This window comes from Rhincodon typus, chromosome 9 (genome assembly GCF_021869965.1).
Source record: "Rhincodon typus isolate 14 chromosome 9, sRhiTyp1.1, whole genome shotgun sequence".
NCBI lineage: Eukaryota > Metazoa > Chordata > Chondrichthyes > Orectolobiformes > Rhincodontidae > Rhincodon > Rhincodon typus.
This window is the reverse complement of record NC_063340.1, coordinates 75,556,244-75,569,368: the sequence shown is the minus strand read 5'-3', so window position 1 is coordinate 75,569,368 and position 13,125 is coordinate 75,556,244. Positions and strand designations below refer to the sequence as shown.

Sequence of the window (13,125 nt, the reverse complement as noted above, 5' to 3'; positions counted from 1 at the left end):
AGCACCTTTAACATGGCAAAATGTAACAAGACACATCAGAATACTATTATTAGAATTCGTCTTTGTCAGTATTTGTGGCAGGCGCCGAAGACAATGGCTTTTGTCTAATAGATATTTAGACAAAGGAAATTTCTGCTCATCCAGCATTAGATATCGAACAGGAAATGACAATTTAGATTCATTAAAGATGGCAGTGAGGTAGAGCAAAGTATCAATATACAGTACTTGTGGAAATTGTTGTTGTTCAGGGCAATACTGTGTTACTTAAAAAGCAGAGTCCGTAAACACAGACTAGCTTTTCAATGCACAGTAGTTGCAGGAATAAAAGATAACTTACTTGGTAACAGAAACATTTAATCCATTAAATATGTGACAGAAAAAAATGACACTTAAGGAAGATGAAAAATTGGGGAATATCATTCATAGTCACTGTTCATTTTAAAGGATTAGGCAACAGGAACGAGAAAGTAGATTGCCTTACCAATCTACTGTTAAAAGACTTTAAAAACACTTTAGGATGAACCAAATCATGAACTACGAAATGGACAATCTCATTCATTCATGATGTCAGACATAGTAAGGATCATTTACAGAAAATGCCTATTTCTAACCTGCCTGAAAAAAAACCAACAGGTGTCCATAAGAAATAGCAACACAAGTAGGTCGTTCAGGTCCCGAGCCTGCTCTCCCATTCAATAGAATCATGGCTGATCCAATATTCTTCCCATCTATTTTCCTGCCCTTTCCCAGTAACCCTTGTTTCCCCTAATGAAAGAATCTCTCAGCCTTAAATGTACAAAAGGACTCTGCCCCCACGACTCACTGTGGCAAGGAGTTCCAAAGACTCTCAATCGTCTGAGAGAAGAAATTCTCCTCATCTCAACCTTAAACTGCCGCCCCTTTATTCTGAAATTACATTGCACTGATTCATTTCATAGTTCTAATAGTATTTTTTACATCTACGTATTGTACGTGTGTGTCTACGGATTGTATGTCTGGCATTTCAATAGGCCGCTGTGCACATCATCCAACCTGAGAGGGTAAATTGAGAAGTTGACCCACTAAAAACAAAATCGCCTCTAACCGGGTGGGATCTGGTTCGTTCATTTTATCTAATGCAAAAATACGGAGTAGGTTGAGTGGATGAAATGTCATTTAAAATAAATCAGCAATCATTTAGATCTGCTTAAGATACCGCAAGCACGTTGGGGTTGGAATCAAGGGCAGGACTGGCGGGGAGCTATGTCCTTACCTTTTTCGCAAAATCCTTGCAACAAACGCGGGTAACCCGTACGATCATCATCGTCCCATGTGCCAGTCCCTCTCCAACCCCTCAACGTCCGTCCATTACGCTGCTCGCAAACCATCCACTTCTTACGGCGATCGGTTTTGACCGTACGTCGACACACTTTGGGGGTGGGGTGGGGAAAGGAAAAGGCACCAAACTTCGCGAGATTGAATGGACGAAATCCCATGCTGGCAAATAGACGTAGAGTTCCTGGGTTTGAAGTCATCGCCGCCATCTTGGTGACGGGCAATGCTGGTGTCACAGCGCTCGAGCAAGTACGACGGTTATGTGTCAGCGCGTGCCTCCTCCGAAACCCGAGGGAGGGCAGCAATTGGCATACTGCGTGATGTTGTAATTTCTCTGAATAAAGATAAGGCATTGTATCTACATTTGAAGATGCTCAGCTGGTTAGAGTAGCATTCTTGGAGAAAATACTACAGTTTTCGGGTCGGTGACTTGTGATCAGAACTGGAACAGTTTAGAGATTTAACAGAAATTAACAGAATAAAAGGCAAGTGCTTGGTTGGTGGGTTCAAACCCTCGAGTTTTTCTGAAGTTTAAAATGAAAATATAAAATGAAATATTAATCTCCTGGAGCAATCCGATAATACACTCGTGGGCTTTGGAAAATATTTAAGTGAGCATTATTAGAATCAGTGGTTATAGTACAGAAACAGAACATTCAACCCATTGTTTCTTCGCTTGTTCCAAACAGTCGCCCCGTAATCCTGCATTTTTTAATCTCCTCAAATTCGATTCTCTTCTGAAAACCACAAATGAAACTGTGTCACTACCCTCTTCACGTGCGGCTCAAATCCTAACCATTCACTGCATAGAAGCATTTTTCGTCCTGTCACCTTTGCTTTATCTTTGCTAGTACCTTAAATCAATGACCTTTAGTCCTCAACTTTTCTGCCAAATGGAAGTTCATCCCGATTTCTGTTCAGACCCTTAATGATTGTGAACACATTAGTCAACTCTTAATTTCTATTCTTAAAAACAGTCTAAGCTTCTCAAATTTTTCCATGTAAGCAAAGCCCGTTTCCTGCTACCATTCTCATTCTGCTTTATCCACACCTTCAATGCCTTTGCAACTTTTCTTAAAAAAGATGGTGCTGAGACTTGTACATAATATTCCAGATGAAGTTGAATCAAATTTTATAGTGCTTCATGATAAATTTCTCGCTTTTGTTCATTCCACCCAAGTTTTAAAGCTAAGGATCTTGAGTGCTTTATTAACTATTTCCTTGATCTGTTTCCCACAAGTTGTGGACATATGCCCCAGATCCCTTTACTATCTTTGGAAGTGTCCTTTATTTCATGTGACTTCTCCTTTGTTCTTTTTGCCAAAATATACTGTTTCACGCTTCAATTCATTAAATTTGATCTGCCCCAATATTCTGCTAGACTACCTACATTTATTATTTATAAAAGTGTTGTAAGTAGGTTAAAATGCTATTTGAAAGGATGAGGTAGTTGGAGGTGGGAGGTCATCTGTTGCTACTCAAGTGAAATGTCCAACCAGAAATGGCAACCCTTCTGTGACCAGATGGAGTGATTAAGTGATAGAAGAAAGATGATACAAGGCGAAAACGGTGGTAGTGGGGCATTGAAGAACCAAATGAAATGCTAAAAGCTGAACCATTATGTTGTTACGTTGTTGACAAAAAGCGCTAGTTACAATCTGAAGTTGTTGAACTCGTTGAAATTTGTTGATTTTCCAGTGCTTAATTGAAATATGAGGTGCTGATCCTCATGTTTGCATTGAGGAACTTTGCATGAGACCAAGAATAGAGAGGTCGGAGTGGGAGAGTTGCGTTAACTGCAAATTTTCATTGCCATTGTGGACTTATCTTTATCCCAAAGAAGCCATGGTGAAACCGTGCAAAAGGTAGTGTCTATAGTTACTTGTTAGCTAACTGATGAGGCAAGTTTGATATATTGTCAAAAAACGTTGGAATTAGAGAATGCGTACAGCAGAGAAGGCTGTCGATGCCAGCCCTTAAAATGTAAACCAACTAGTTACATTCCCCACTGTCTTTTGCCTGTAACCCTTCAGTTTCTTTTCTGTCCAAATGCTTCCAAATCCCTCTTGAAATCCAAATTCCTGGGTCGTGCATTCTAGCTTCTCAACACTTGCATTAGTTGCAGCCATTAGCTCTGTTGCCAATAACCTTAAATCTATGAAGGCCAGGCAGCATTAGAGGAGCAGGAAAGTTGACGTTTCGGGTCGGAACCCTTCCTGCTCCTCTGATGCTGTCTGGCCTGCTGTGTTCCTCTAGCTCCACACTGTGTTATCTCTGACTCCAGCATCTACAGTTCTTACTATCTCTTAAATCTATGAACTCTGGTTCTCGATTTTTCCAGCAATGGGAATACTTCTATCTACTCTGCCTAGGCAATTCATAGTTTTAAGCACCTCTACCAAATCTCCTCTCAACTTTCTCCGGGGTGAACAACCATAGTTTCTGCAAACAATTTTCAAAACGGAAGTCCTTCATTCCTGAAAGTATTCTCATAAATCTATTCTGCACCGTTGCTGGAACTTACACGTCCTTCTTAAAATGTGTCCAGAAATGAAAGCAATACACTAGTTGAGGCTGAACCATTGTTTTATAAACGTTAATCATAAATTATTTTGCATTTTGAAAGCTACTTATAAAGCCTTTTATATATATTTTCTTCGTATGCCTTTTTAACCAATTTCTCAACTTGATATATCACATTTAATGATTTATCTTGTCCCAGGGAATAGAACGATAATGTGGGAATTTAATTGTTAACCTTTTTAATTCTTTCACCTCGTTAGTTTTCTTACAAATTAGCACCTCCATATATTTCCCACTAGTGTAAACAGTACCTCCATTGTTTCTTAATTCTAACGAAATAGATCTGTTCCTAATCCCTCCAAAATGTATTTTTTCTGAAGCTACAGCTTTCTCCTAATTACTTTGCTCCTTTCCTTCCCTTACATTGCCTGAACTACTTGTATCCAGAAATATCTAGTTCTCAATCCTTTCTTTTTTCTTGAAGCAAGCCTCTATTATTGCCACAACATGATATTTCCATGTGGCTATCTGCACCTGCAGCTCACCAACTTTATTTGTCATAATTTGGCTCCTTACATGAAGGCACTGTAAATGTAATTTAACTATATTACAATCCATTCTACTCTCATCCTACCTAGGTCCTTGTTATTTCTTATTTCACTGCTCTCTGCCTCTCCCAATCCGTTGCACACCTTGTTTTCCTTTTCTAATGCAGCATCCTGATTCCCATCTAGCAAAGTTTGTTTAAATCCTCATAAGCAGCACATCCAAACTGCCCCATGAGGATATTGGCCCTGGTTCTGTTGAGGTGAATCTATCTGGACTGTATAGATCCCACCGCCTAATCTAATGTCCCTTTGCTATGCCCCTTGAGTCATGCATTCACCTGTCACCGGGAAGCAAAGTTTTGTGTAGACAGTATGGCAAGCTGCATGATTCACCATAAAATATGAATATGTAGATAATGGATCCCTGTTTCAAATAATTGAATCTCTAGTATCAACATGTATAATGCAAAATGTAAACAATAAAAGAGAGGTGGACTAAGGTCACTCTTACTGATAATGAGCAAAAGAAAATATATTTCGAAAAGGTCATAAGACCATAAAAGAGATAGGAACAGGAGTAGACCATCCGGCCCTCGAACGTCTCTGCCATGCAACAAGATCGTGGTTGATCCGACATTGCTCACGTCCACTATTCTGCTTTTTCCTAGTGACCCCTGACTCCCCTACAGATCAAAAATATACCTAGCCCAGCCTTAAATGTACACAGGGACTCTGTCCCCACAGCTCTTTGTGACAAGGAGTTCCAATAACACTCAACTTTCAGAAAGAAAAATTCCTCTTCATCTCAGTCCTAAATGGGCACCCCTAATTCTCAGACTATTCCCTCTTGTCCAAGACTCCCCCATCAGAGAAAATATCCTTTCAACATTTAATTTGTCAAGCCCCTTAAGAATCCTAAATGCCTCAATGAAATCACCTCTCATTCTTCTAAACTCCTGCGAGTGGAGTCCCAAACTGTTTAGCTTTGCTTGTAAGACAGTCTCTCCATACAAAGGCTCATCCTGCCTCCATTGAAACGATATCCTTCTTTAAAGAAGGGGACCAAAACCACTCTCAGTACTCCATGTGTGGTCTTCTTTAAGATTAATTGTTAAGCTATTGCAGTAACTTAGCATTATTACCAGAAAGAAACCACAAAATCCATTTATTATTTTCTAAATTACACAGAACAGTAACTGTTCACAATAATAAATTTTATCAATAACAAAAAACACAGGAAGCAGCATCCCTCCAGTTCAATCAGTGACCATCCATAATGAGAGAATGGAAACAATATGTACCAGAGTTTAAATTATTCAGTTGCTTGATTTTGAATAAGGATCGGAAGTACATTTTCCTGCATGAGCTGTTTAATCTAAGTTCAATGTTGTATTAGGAGATTCACTAGAAAAATACAAGAGGAAGTTTCCACATCTGAATCTTTTTTTGGAAATAAAAACAAGCCCTGGAGAAACTTGTTATCTCAGATTCTCCAGCATCTGCAGTTCCTACTATCTCTGATACAATTTTAACCCCACTGTGAAGCCTCTTCTAAGGATGCCTAGCCTGAAAAAGTTACCCTCCTCCCTCTGGAACCTCTCCACCTATCTTCTCCTCTATCCATCTTCTATCCGCCTCCCCCTCTCTCCCTATTTATTTCAGAACCCCCTTCCCCTTCCCCTTCCCCTCCCCCATTTCTGATGAAGGGTCTAGGCCTGAAACGTCAGCCTTCCTGCTCCTCTGATGCTGCTTGGCCTGCTGTGTTCATCCAGCTCTACACCTTGTTATCTCAGATTCTCCAGCATCTGCAGTTCCTACTATCCCTGGAGAAACTCAACAGGTCTGGCAGCATCTGTGGATATAGAAATAGAGTTACCATTTTTGAGTCCAATATAACCCTCCTTTGGAACCTACTTTTTTGAACAAATGTTTACCCATTAAATTCAAGGATTTAATTTCCACTGCCTGCCAATTTGAAGCACTTGCTTAAGCATTCAAATGAGTGTTCATAGACTCATAGGTGTTTACAACGGAGAACAAGTCTACTCGGCCCACATAATCGGTGCAGTCGATAAATATCTGACTACACAAATCCCCTTTTCCAGTTTTTATTTCATAGCCTTGGAGGCTATGGCAAAGCAAATAAATACTTAAATAATGCTTAAATGTTAGGAGAGTTTCTGACTGGACCATCTTTCAGGCTGAGTTCCATACTCCCACTATCCTCAGTGAAAATTCACCTCAAGTCTCCTCTTAGTCCTCTACCTCTAAAGTAATTCTGTACTCCCTGGTATTGACCGCTCCTCTAATGGGGGGAAAAAGAGCACCTTTCCATCTATCCATATACACCTTATAATCTGTATAATTTTATATACCTCCATCAAGTCCCCTCTTAATTTTTGCAGCTCCAAGAAAATAACCTTAGCCTAGTGAATTTTTCCTCATGCCTCAGACCCTTCAGCACAGGCAGCTCCTCATAAATCTCCTCTGCACCCTTTCTAGTGCAACCTTCCTTTTTCATGGTGATCAGAACTGCATGCTGTACTCCACTTGTGGCCTTAACAGCCTTTTGTACAATTTCAGCATAAAACTTACTTGCTCTTGTATTCTATATCCTAGCTCGTAAAATCAATGTGCACCCTTAACCATCTTACCTGCATGCCCTGATACCTTCAAGCATCTGTAGATGTGCAGATCAAGGTCCCTCTGATCTCCAGTACATTCCACAGTCCCACCATGCTTTTCTAGCCCTCCTTTGTTTTGTTAGGTCTCCTCAAATGCATTACCTTGTACTTCTCTGGGTTGAATTTCATCTGCCCCCTGCCCTGTTCAGCAGATAGTCCATCACTATCCTTCTGCAATTTATGGCTGTACATCTTGCTGTTTACCATCCTCCCAACTTTCATGTCATTTGTGAACACCTACATTTAAATCCAAATCATTAGTAAACACCACCAGCAAGGTGCCCAACACCAAGCCCTGTGAAACTTCCAGTCACAGAAACATCCCTCTATGATCACCCTCTTCTTTTTGCCTCTCAATTTTGGAGGCAAAATGCCACTTTGCCCTGAATCTCATGAATTCGTACTTTCTTGATCAGTCTGCTTTCAAAAGCCTTGCTAAATTACATGGAGACCATATCAAATGCATTACCCTCATCAACATTCCTGGTTAGCCTCCCCAAAAAAAATTGATCAAATTTGTCTAATATAACCTTCCCTTAATAAATCCGTGCTGACTATCCCTAATTAATCCATGTTTCTCCAAGTGCAGATATATTCTGTGCCTTAATTCTTTCTAACAACTTTCCACTGACTGACTTTCGTTAGACTGACTGGCCTGTAATTTTCTGTTCTATCAATTCCTCCCTCTTTTAATAATGGCATAATGTTAGCTATCCTCCTGTTCTCAGGCATCTCACCTGTGACCAGAAAAGAATCAAAAATTACTGCCAGGGCCTCTGATATTTCCTTCCTTGTCTTCCTCAAGAGCCTGGGATACATCTCACCTGGAAATTAGTTTGCATTTTGCTATCACCTTTCTCTTTAAACAAAAAGATTAGGCTTTAGTTCTCAGATAAAATTGTATATAAACCGAAAGTGATCCATGAAGGAGATTAAGTTGCCCTGATATACTTTTGTAAAACAAACTGTTACTACAAATGAAAGTACGCCTGATGATTGTTTATGAAGTTCTCAGTATGATCAGAATGATTGTGTAATTTGGTGTTTGGTGTTAGCAGAAATATAATAAATTGTACAGTTTTATATATAGAGTAAATGGTCAGAGTGTATCTAGGGAAAGCAAATTAGCAGAAAACAAACTTGAATTGAGATATTCGGTCAGTCAGATTCTGCAGTAGTGAACTGTGGGCAACTCTTAGTTATACAGCACAGAAACAGACCCCTCAGTCCAAATCGTCCAACCCAACCAGATATCCTAAACTGATCTAGTCCCATTTGCCAGCATTTAGTCCATATCCCACTAACCCCTCCCTATTCATGTACTGACCCAGATGCCTTTTAAATGTTGTAGTTGTACCTGCCTCCACCACCTCCTCCGGCAGCTTATTCCCTATGCGCACCACCCTCTGGTGTGTAAAAGCTGCCCCTCAGGTCCTTTTTATATCTTTGCCCTCTCATCTTAAACCTATGCCATCTAGTTTTGGACTCCCCGAGCCTGAGAAAAAGACCATGACTATTCACCCTATCCATGCCTCTCATGATTTTATAAACCTCTATAAGGTCACCCCTCACCCTCTGACAATCCAGGGAAAATAGCTCTAGTCTATTCAGTCTCTCCCTATAGCTCAAATCCTCCAGTCCCGGCAACATCCTTGTAAATCTTTTCTGAACCCTTTCAAGTTTAACGACATCTTTCCTATAGCAAGTATTAGTTAAAACCAAATATTGCAGCTCCTGGAAATCTAAAACAAAAAATGACAAAGAAGATTCTAGAAACATAGAGCAGATCAGTCAGCATCTGTGGAGGAAACAGCCTAGCTGTTTAAAGTGCACACCTTTCTTTAAACCCTTGGTCTGAATCTAAAACAATGGCTGCATTTTGCAGAAAAATTATGGTGTCAGAATGAACACGTGGGTTACTGGAGCATAGATCAGCCAACAATTCGTAGCAAGGCACAGAAACATTGTAAACTATGAATCACCATAAGTTTACTGTCCATAATGCAAAGTTCCACTATAGCTTCATTTAACCTTCATGCAATATTCATGAAGTTGCAGCATTTGCACATTAATTGCTGATTAAGGTCTTGTAATTAGATGCAGCTACTTTTAACAATACAATTGCTAATGATTGCCAAGCAATCTTGGAAAGAAAGTAACCAATTATAAATGTGGAATGTTGTTCCTTCAGATCACAAATATTTCTGATATTTTGAAAAGGTCAAGATAGTTTTTTTTTGTTATTTCCCTGTTTCTTTTTCTCTTAATACAATTTTTATTTCCCTGCATCTGATTTGATGTTTAATTCATCATTCTGAGCCTTTCCTATTTACTTCTCAAACACCAACATCTTTTATTTATTTAGTGACTTTAACATAATAAAAGGTCCTTGGGTGTTTCACAGGAGTATTGTCAAACATAGTATGACACTGAGCCACATGAAGAGATAGTAAGTTCAATGACCAAAAGTTAGGTTTTAAGGATTATCTTAAAGACACAAAGCAAGATGGAAAGTTATAGAAAGGGCATTTCAGAGCTTTTGGTCTAGCTGATTGAAAGTATGACCATCAGTGGTGGAGCAGTTAAAATCCTTAAATCTTATAAGTTAGTAAGATGTACAGTTTATCTTGTTGTTTAGACACTCCCAAAAGCTTTTGGTAATTCATCAACTTCACACTTTTTTCGACAATTTTGTGGACAAAACATCTGAAAATAAACATTTGTAAACATGCAAAAGCAAGTCTAACAGAGCAGGTCACAAAATGCCAGCATTAACTTTTAATTAAATCATTGACATTTTATTCTCTATTCAAATACTTAGTGATCTGCTATCTGTTTCCAGAATTTGCAAACAGTGTTTGACAGTTTGTTTAGCAGCAGAGCTGTCCCTTTCTCTGTTGAAATTCAGAAGAGTTCATGTTGAAATACACTAGTTAATGCTGCATGTAGATTTATAACACTGAAGATCTTAAAACTTAAATGTTCATATAAATCTATGTAATTCCCCACATAATTTGTAGGTTAGGAATGTAGGGAGGAACAACAGAAGACTAGAGGTCAGAAGAAGCTTAAGTTGAGGCATTTGAAATAGCTAGACAAAATGTTATTGGGAGATAATTTCAAAAATCAAGGCATGGTATCTGAAATAATAGCTTCTACTGCAATAGCAAATAAAACAGGAATCAAGCAGTTGAGTCACAAGTGCAGAATGATTAAGCAAGGATAAATCTGGAATAGGATGGTTAATGAAGGTATTTAAAGTGTAGGATTTTGAATTCAATTTGGAAAGGTTTTTCTCAAAACTTCGCAAAGACAGGTGTGAGGGAATCTATATTTTGGATTTTCAGTGTTTTAGATGTGGAACCATTGCAATTATGCAACTGTAGGAGTGACTTTTGGTTAACTGAATCTTGTAACATTTAAAATACTGAATGTATCAAGCTTCAACAGGTTAGATACTGCTTCAGGACAGGAATGGAACCCTTCTGGGGGATATTAGCACGTCACGCAGCAGTGTGGGCATAATGACCAGCAGCCTGTCCAGAGAGGACGAAACAGCAAAACGTTGCGATCTTTGTGCTTTTGGAAAGATCAGGGTCAGAGAAGCCCATGGGGAAAGCAGTGTTGGCATGGCAAGGCTGAAGAACAATTATCCACTGAACCATGAAACTGGCATAGGCAAAGGAAAGGCTGTGAGGAATTGGGTTCTGCTCTGAGCAGCTAGGAATTTGGGATCATGCCAGTGATTAGATGTTAGATGCTAAGATGCTCCCTTGTGAATCCTGTAGGCTGCACTCTCAGGAGAAGAGGGTTAGCAGTTATTTAGGCATTTTAAGTTTGACTCCTGTTACCTGACAATTATTTGCAGGCCAAGGAAGCAGGAAGGCCTCCAGGCACCTTTTGAGGGAATCAGACTAGATGCTCAAAAGATAAAAGCTGAAATCCATTGTGAAGAAGACAAACTCTAAAGAAGTTTTGTGATTTATATCTGGGAGAGATACTGAGGAAATTAATGGAATCAATTCTAGTTGTAGTCATCTACCACTTAATGTAGAATTGGTGGTGTATTCAACATCAATGTATCAATTAATTCATGTTTGTTTATTTCATTCTCTAACATGATATTGGCTTTTTGCCTTGTTGATTTGCAGTTGGAACAGTTTATTTCCTTTCATTTGTGGTATCTTGTTTTATTTTCAGTGATTTCTAATTTTGGCTACTTAAAATCAAAAACTAACCAGATCATAAAATAATTTAGAGACTTGCCCAGGATTGTAACATAAGGATGATGTACATTGCATATGGATACGAGCTGCAAAGCACTAAAATGACATTTATGAAGGGAAGAAATAGAAGAACAGTGAGGAGATCATTGAGATTGTAAAGGCAATGATTAGGGTTTTTCTTATGTTGAAAGAAAAAAATGGAACATAGTCAAAACAATATTCTGGAGGAAGAAGAATGTGAATTCGTTGACAGTGTGCATGCAGGTAAAAAGTACATTTCAGGAGTGGAGTAAGATGCTGAGAACATACACCACTACCAGAATGAATTAAAAAACTGGCTACAAAACATTGAACAGTTTAAGGATAGCTCCTCTGAGTTGCAAAGAGTGGGAAATGGTTTTGCAAACAAATTGTTGCTATACCACCATTGTTCTCAATGTACATTATTGATTTGGACTTGGGGGTCAGAAGTGCACTAAAACTTGCAGAGAAGACCAATTGAAAAGTATAGTTAATACAGAGGAAAATATGACAAAGTACAAAATTTTAATAAACTTGCAAAATTGGTGTGTAACTGGCAAATTAACTTCAATATTGACAAATGTGAAGGAGTGCATTTTGTAGGAAGATTAAAAAGACCCCATACTGATTGAATGCTGAATTGAAAGGAGAAGCAATGAGGTCTAGGATACTGATATGCAAGTCACAAAATTCATGTTTTTAAAAATGCACACCAAGCACAGAGATCCAGGAAGACTGAAAAGCAGAGAAGTTATATTAAACTTGTACTGAACCTTCGTTAGACCTCACATGAAGTACTGTACAATTTTATAATATGAAGACCAAAATTATTGAGTAACTGGATAAGATCCAGAGAAAATTATGTAGGATTATACCACTGAGAAGATATATTTATCAAGACAGGGTGGACTCCTCTGAAGAAAAGAGAAGTCACCTGATAGAGGTCTGAACATAGAACTTAGAACAGTACAGGCCCTTCGGCCCACGACGTTGTGCCGAACTTTTACCCTAAACCTAAGGTCTATCTAACCTCCACCCCTACCTTATATTATCATCCATATGCCTATCTAATAGCCGCTTAAATGCCCCTAATGAGGCCAACTCCACTACCCTCTCCAGCAATGCATTCCATGCCCCACCACTCTGAGTGAAGAACCTACCTCTGACGTCTCCCCGACATCTACCTCCTTTCACTTGAAAACTATGTCCCCTCGTAAAAGCTACCTCCACCCTAGGAAAAACTCTCTGGCTATCTACTCTATCTATACCTCTGATCATTTTGTACACCTCTATCAAGTCACCTCTCATCCTTCGTCATTCTAAAGAGAAAAGCCGTAGCTCTCTCAACCTTTCCTCGTAAGACCTCCCCTCAATTCCAGGCAACATCCTTGTAAATCTCCTCTGCACCTTTTCTAACACTTCCACATCTTTCCTGTGATGAGGTGACCAGAACTGGACACAATACTCCAGATGTGGCCGAACCAGGTTTTTGTATAGCTGGAGCATAACTTCACGGCTCTTGAACTCAATCCCTCTATTAACGAAAGCTAACACACCATACGCCTTCTTAACAACTCTATCCACCTGGGTGGCAGCTCTCAGGGAACTGTGAGCATGAACCCCAAGATCCCTCTGCTCCTCCACACTGCCAAGAATCTTTCCGTTAACCCCGTATTCTGCTTTCAAGTTTGTCCTTCCAAAATGAATCACCTCACACTTTTCAGGGTTAAACTCCATCTGCCACTTCTCAGGCCAGCTCTGCATTCTATCAATGTCCCTTTGTAACCTAGAACAGCCCTCCGTACTGTC

At 39.3% G+C, this 13,125-nt stretch overlaps 1 protein-coding gene across 1 annotated transcript in view; it reads right to left on the bottom strand.

Annotated features, from left to right (window-relative positions):
* Positions 1-1,444, bottom strand: part of mrpl4 (mitochondrial ribosomal protein L4) — a 16,401-nt gene extending 14,957 nt beyond the window's left edge. Inside the window, exon 1 of the mRNA XM_020516115.2 lies at positions 1,253-1,444. Coding sequence (XP_020371704.2) covers positions 1,253-1,303 — 51 coding nt within the window. The 5' untranslated portion in view covers positions 1,304-1,444. The remainder of the gene's footprint in view (positions 1-1,252) is intronic.
* Positions 1,445-13,125: the final 11,681 nt, after the last annotated feature.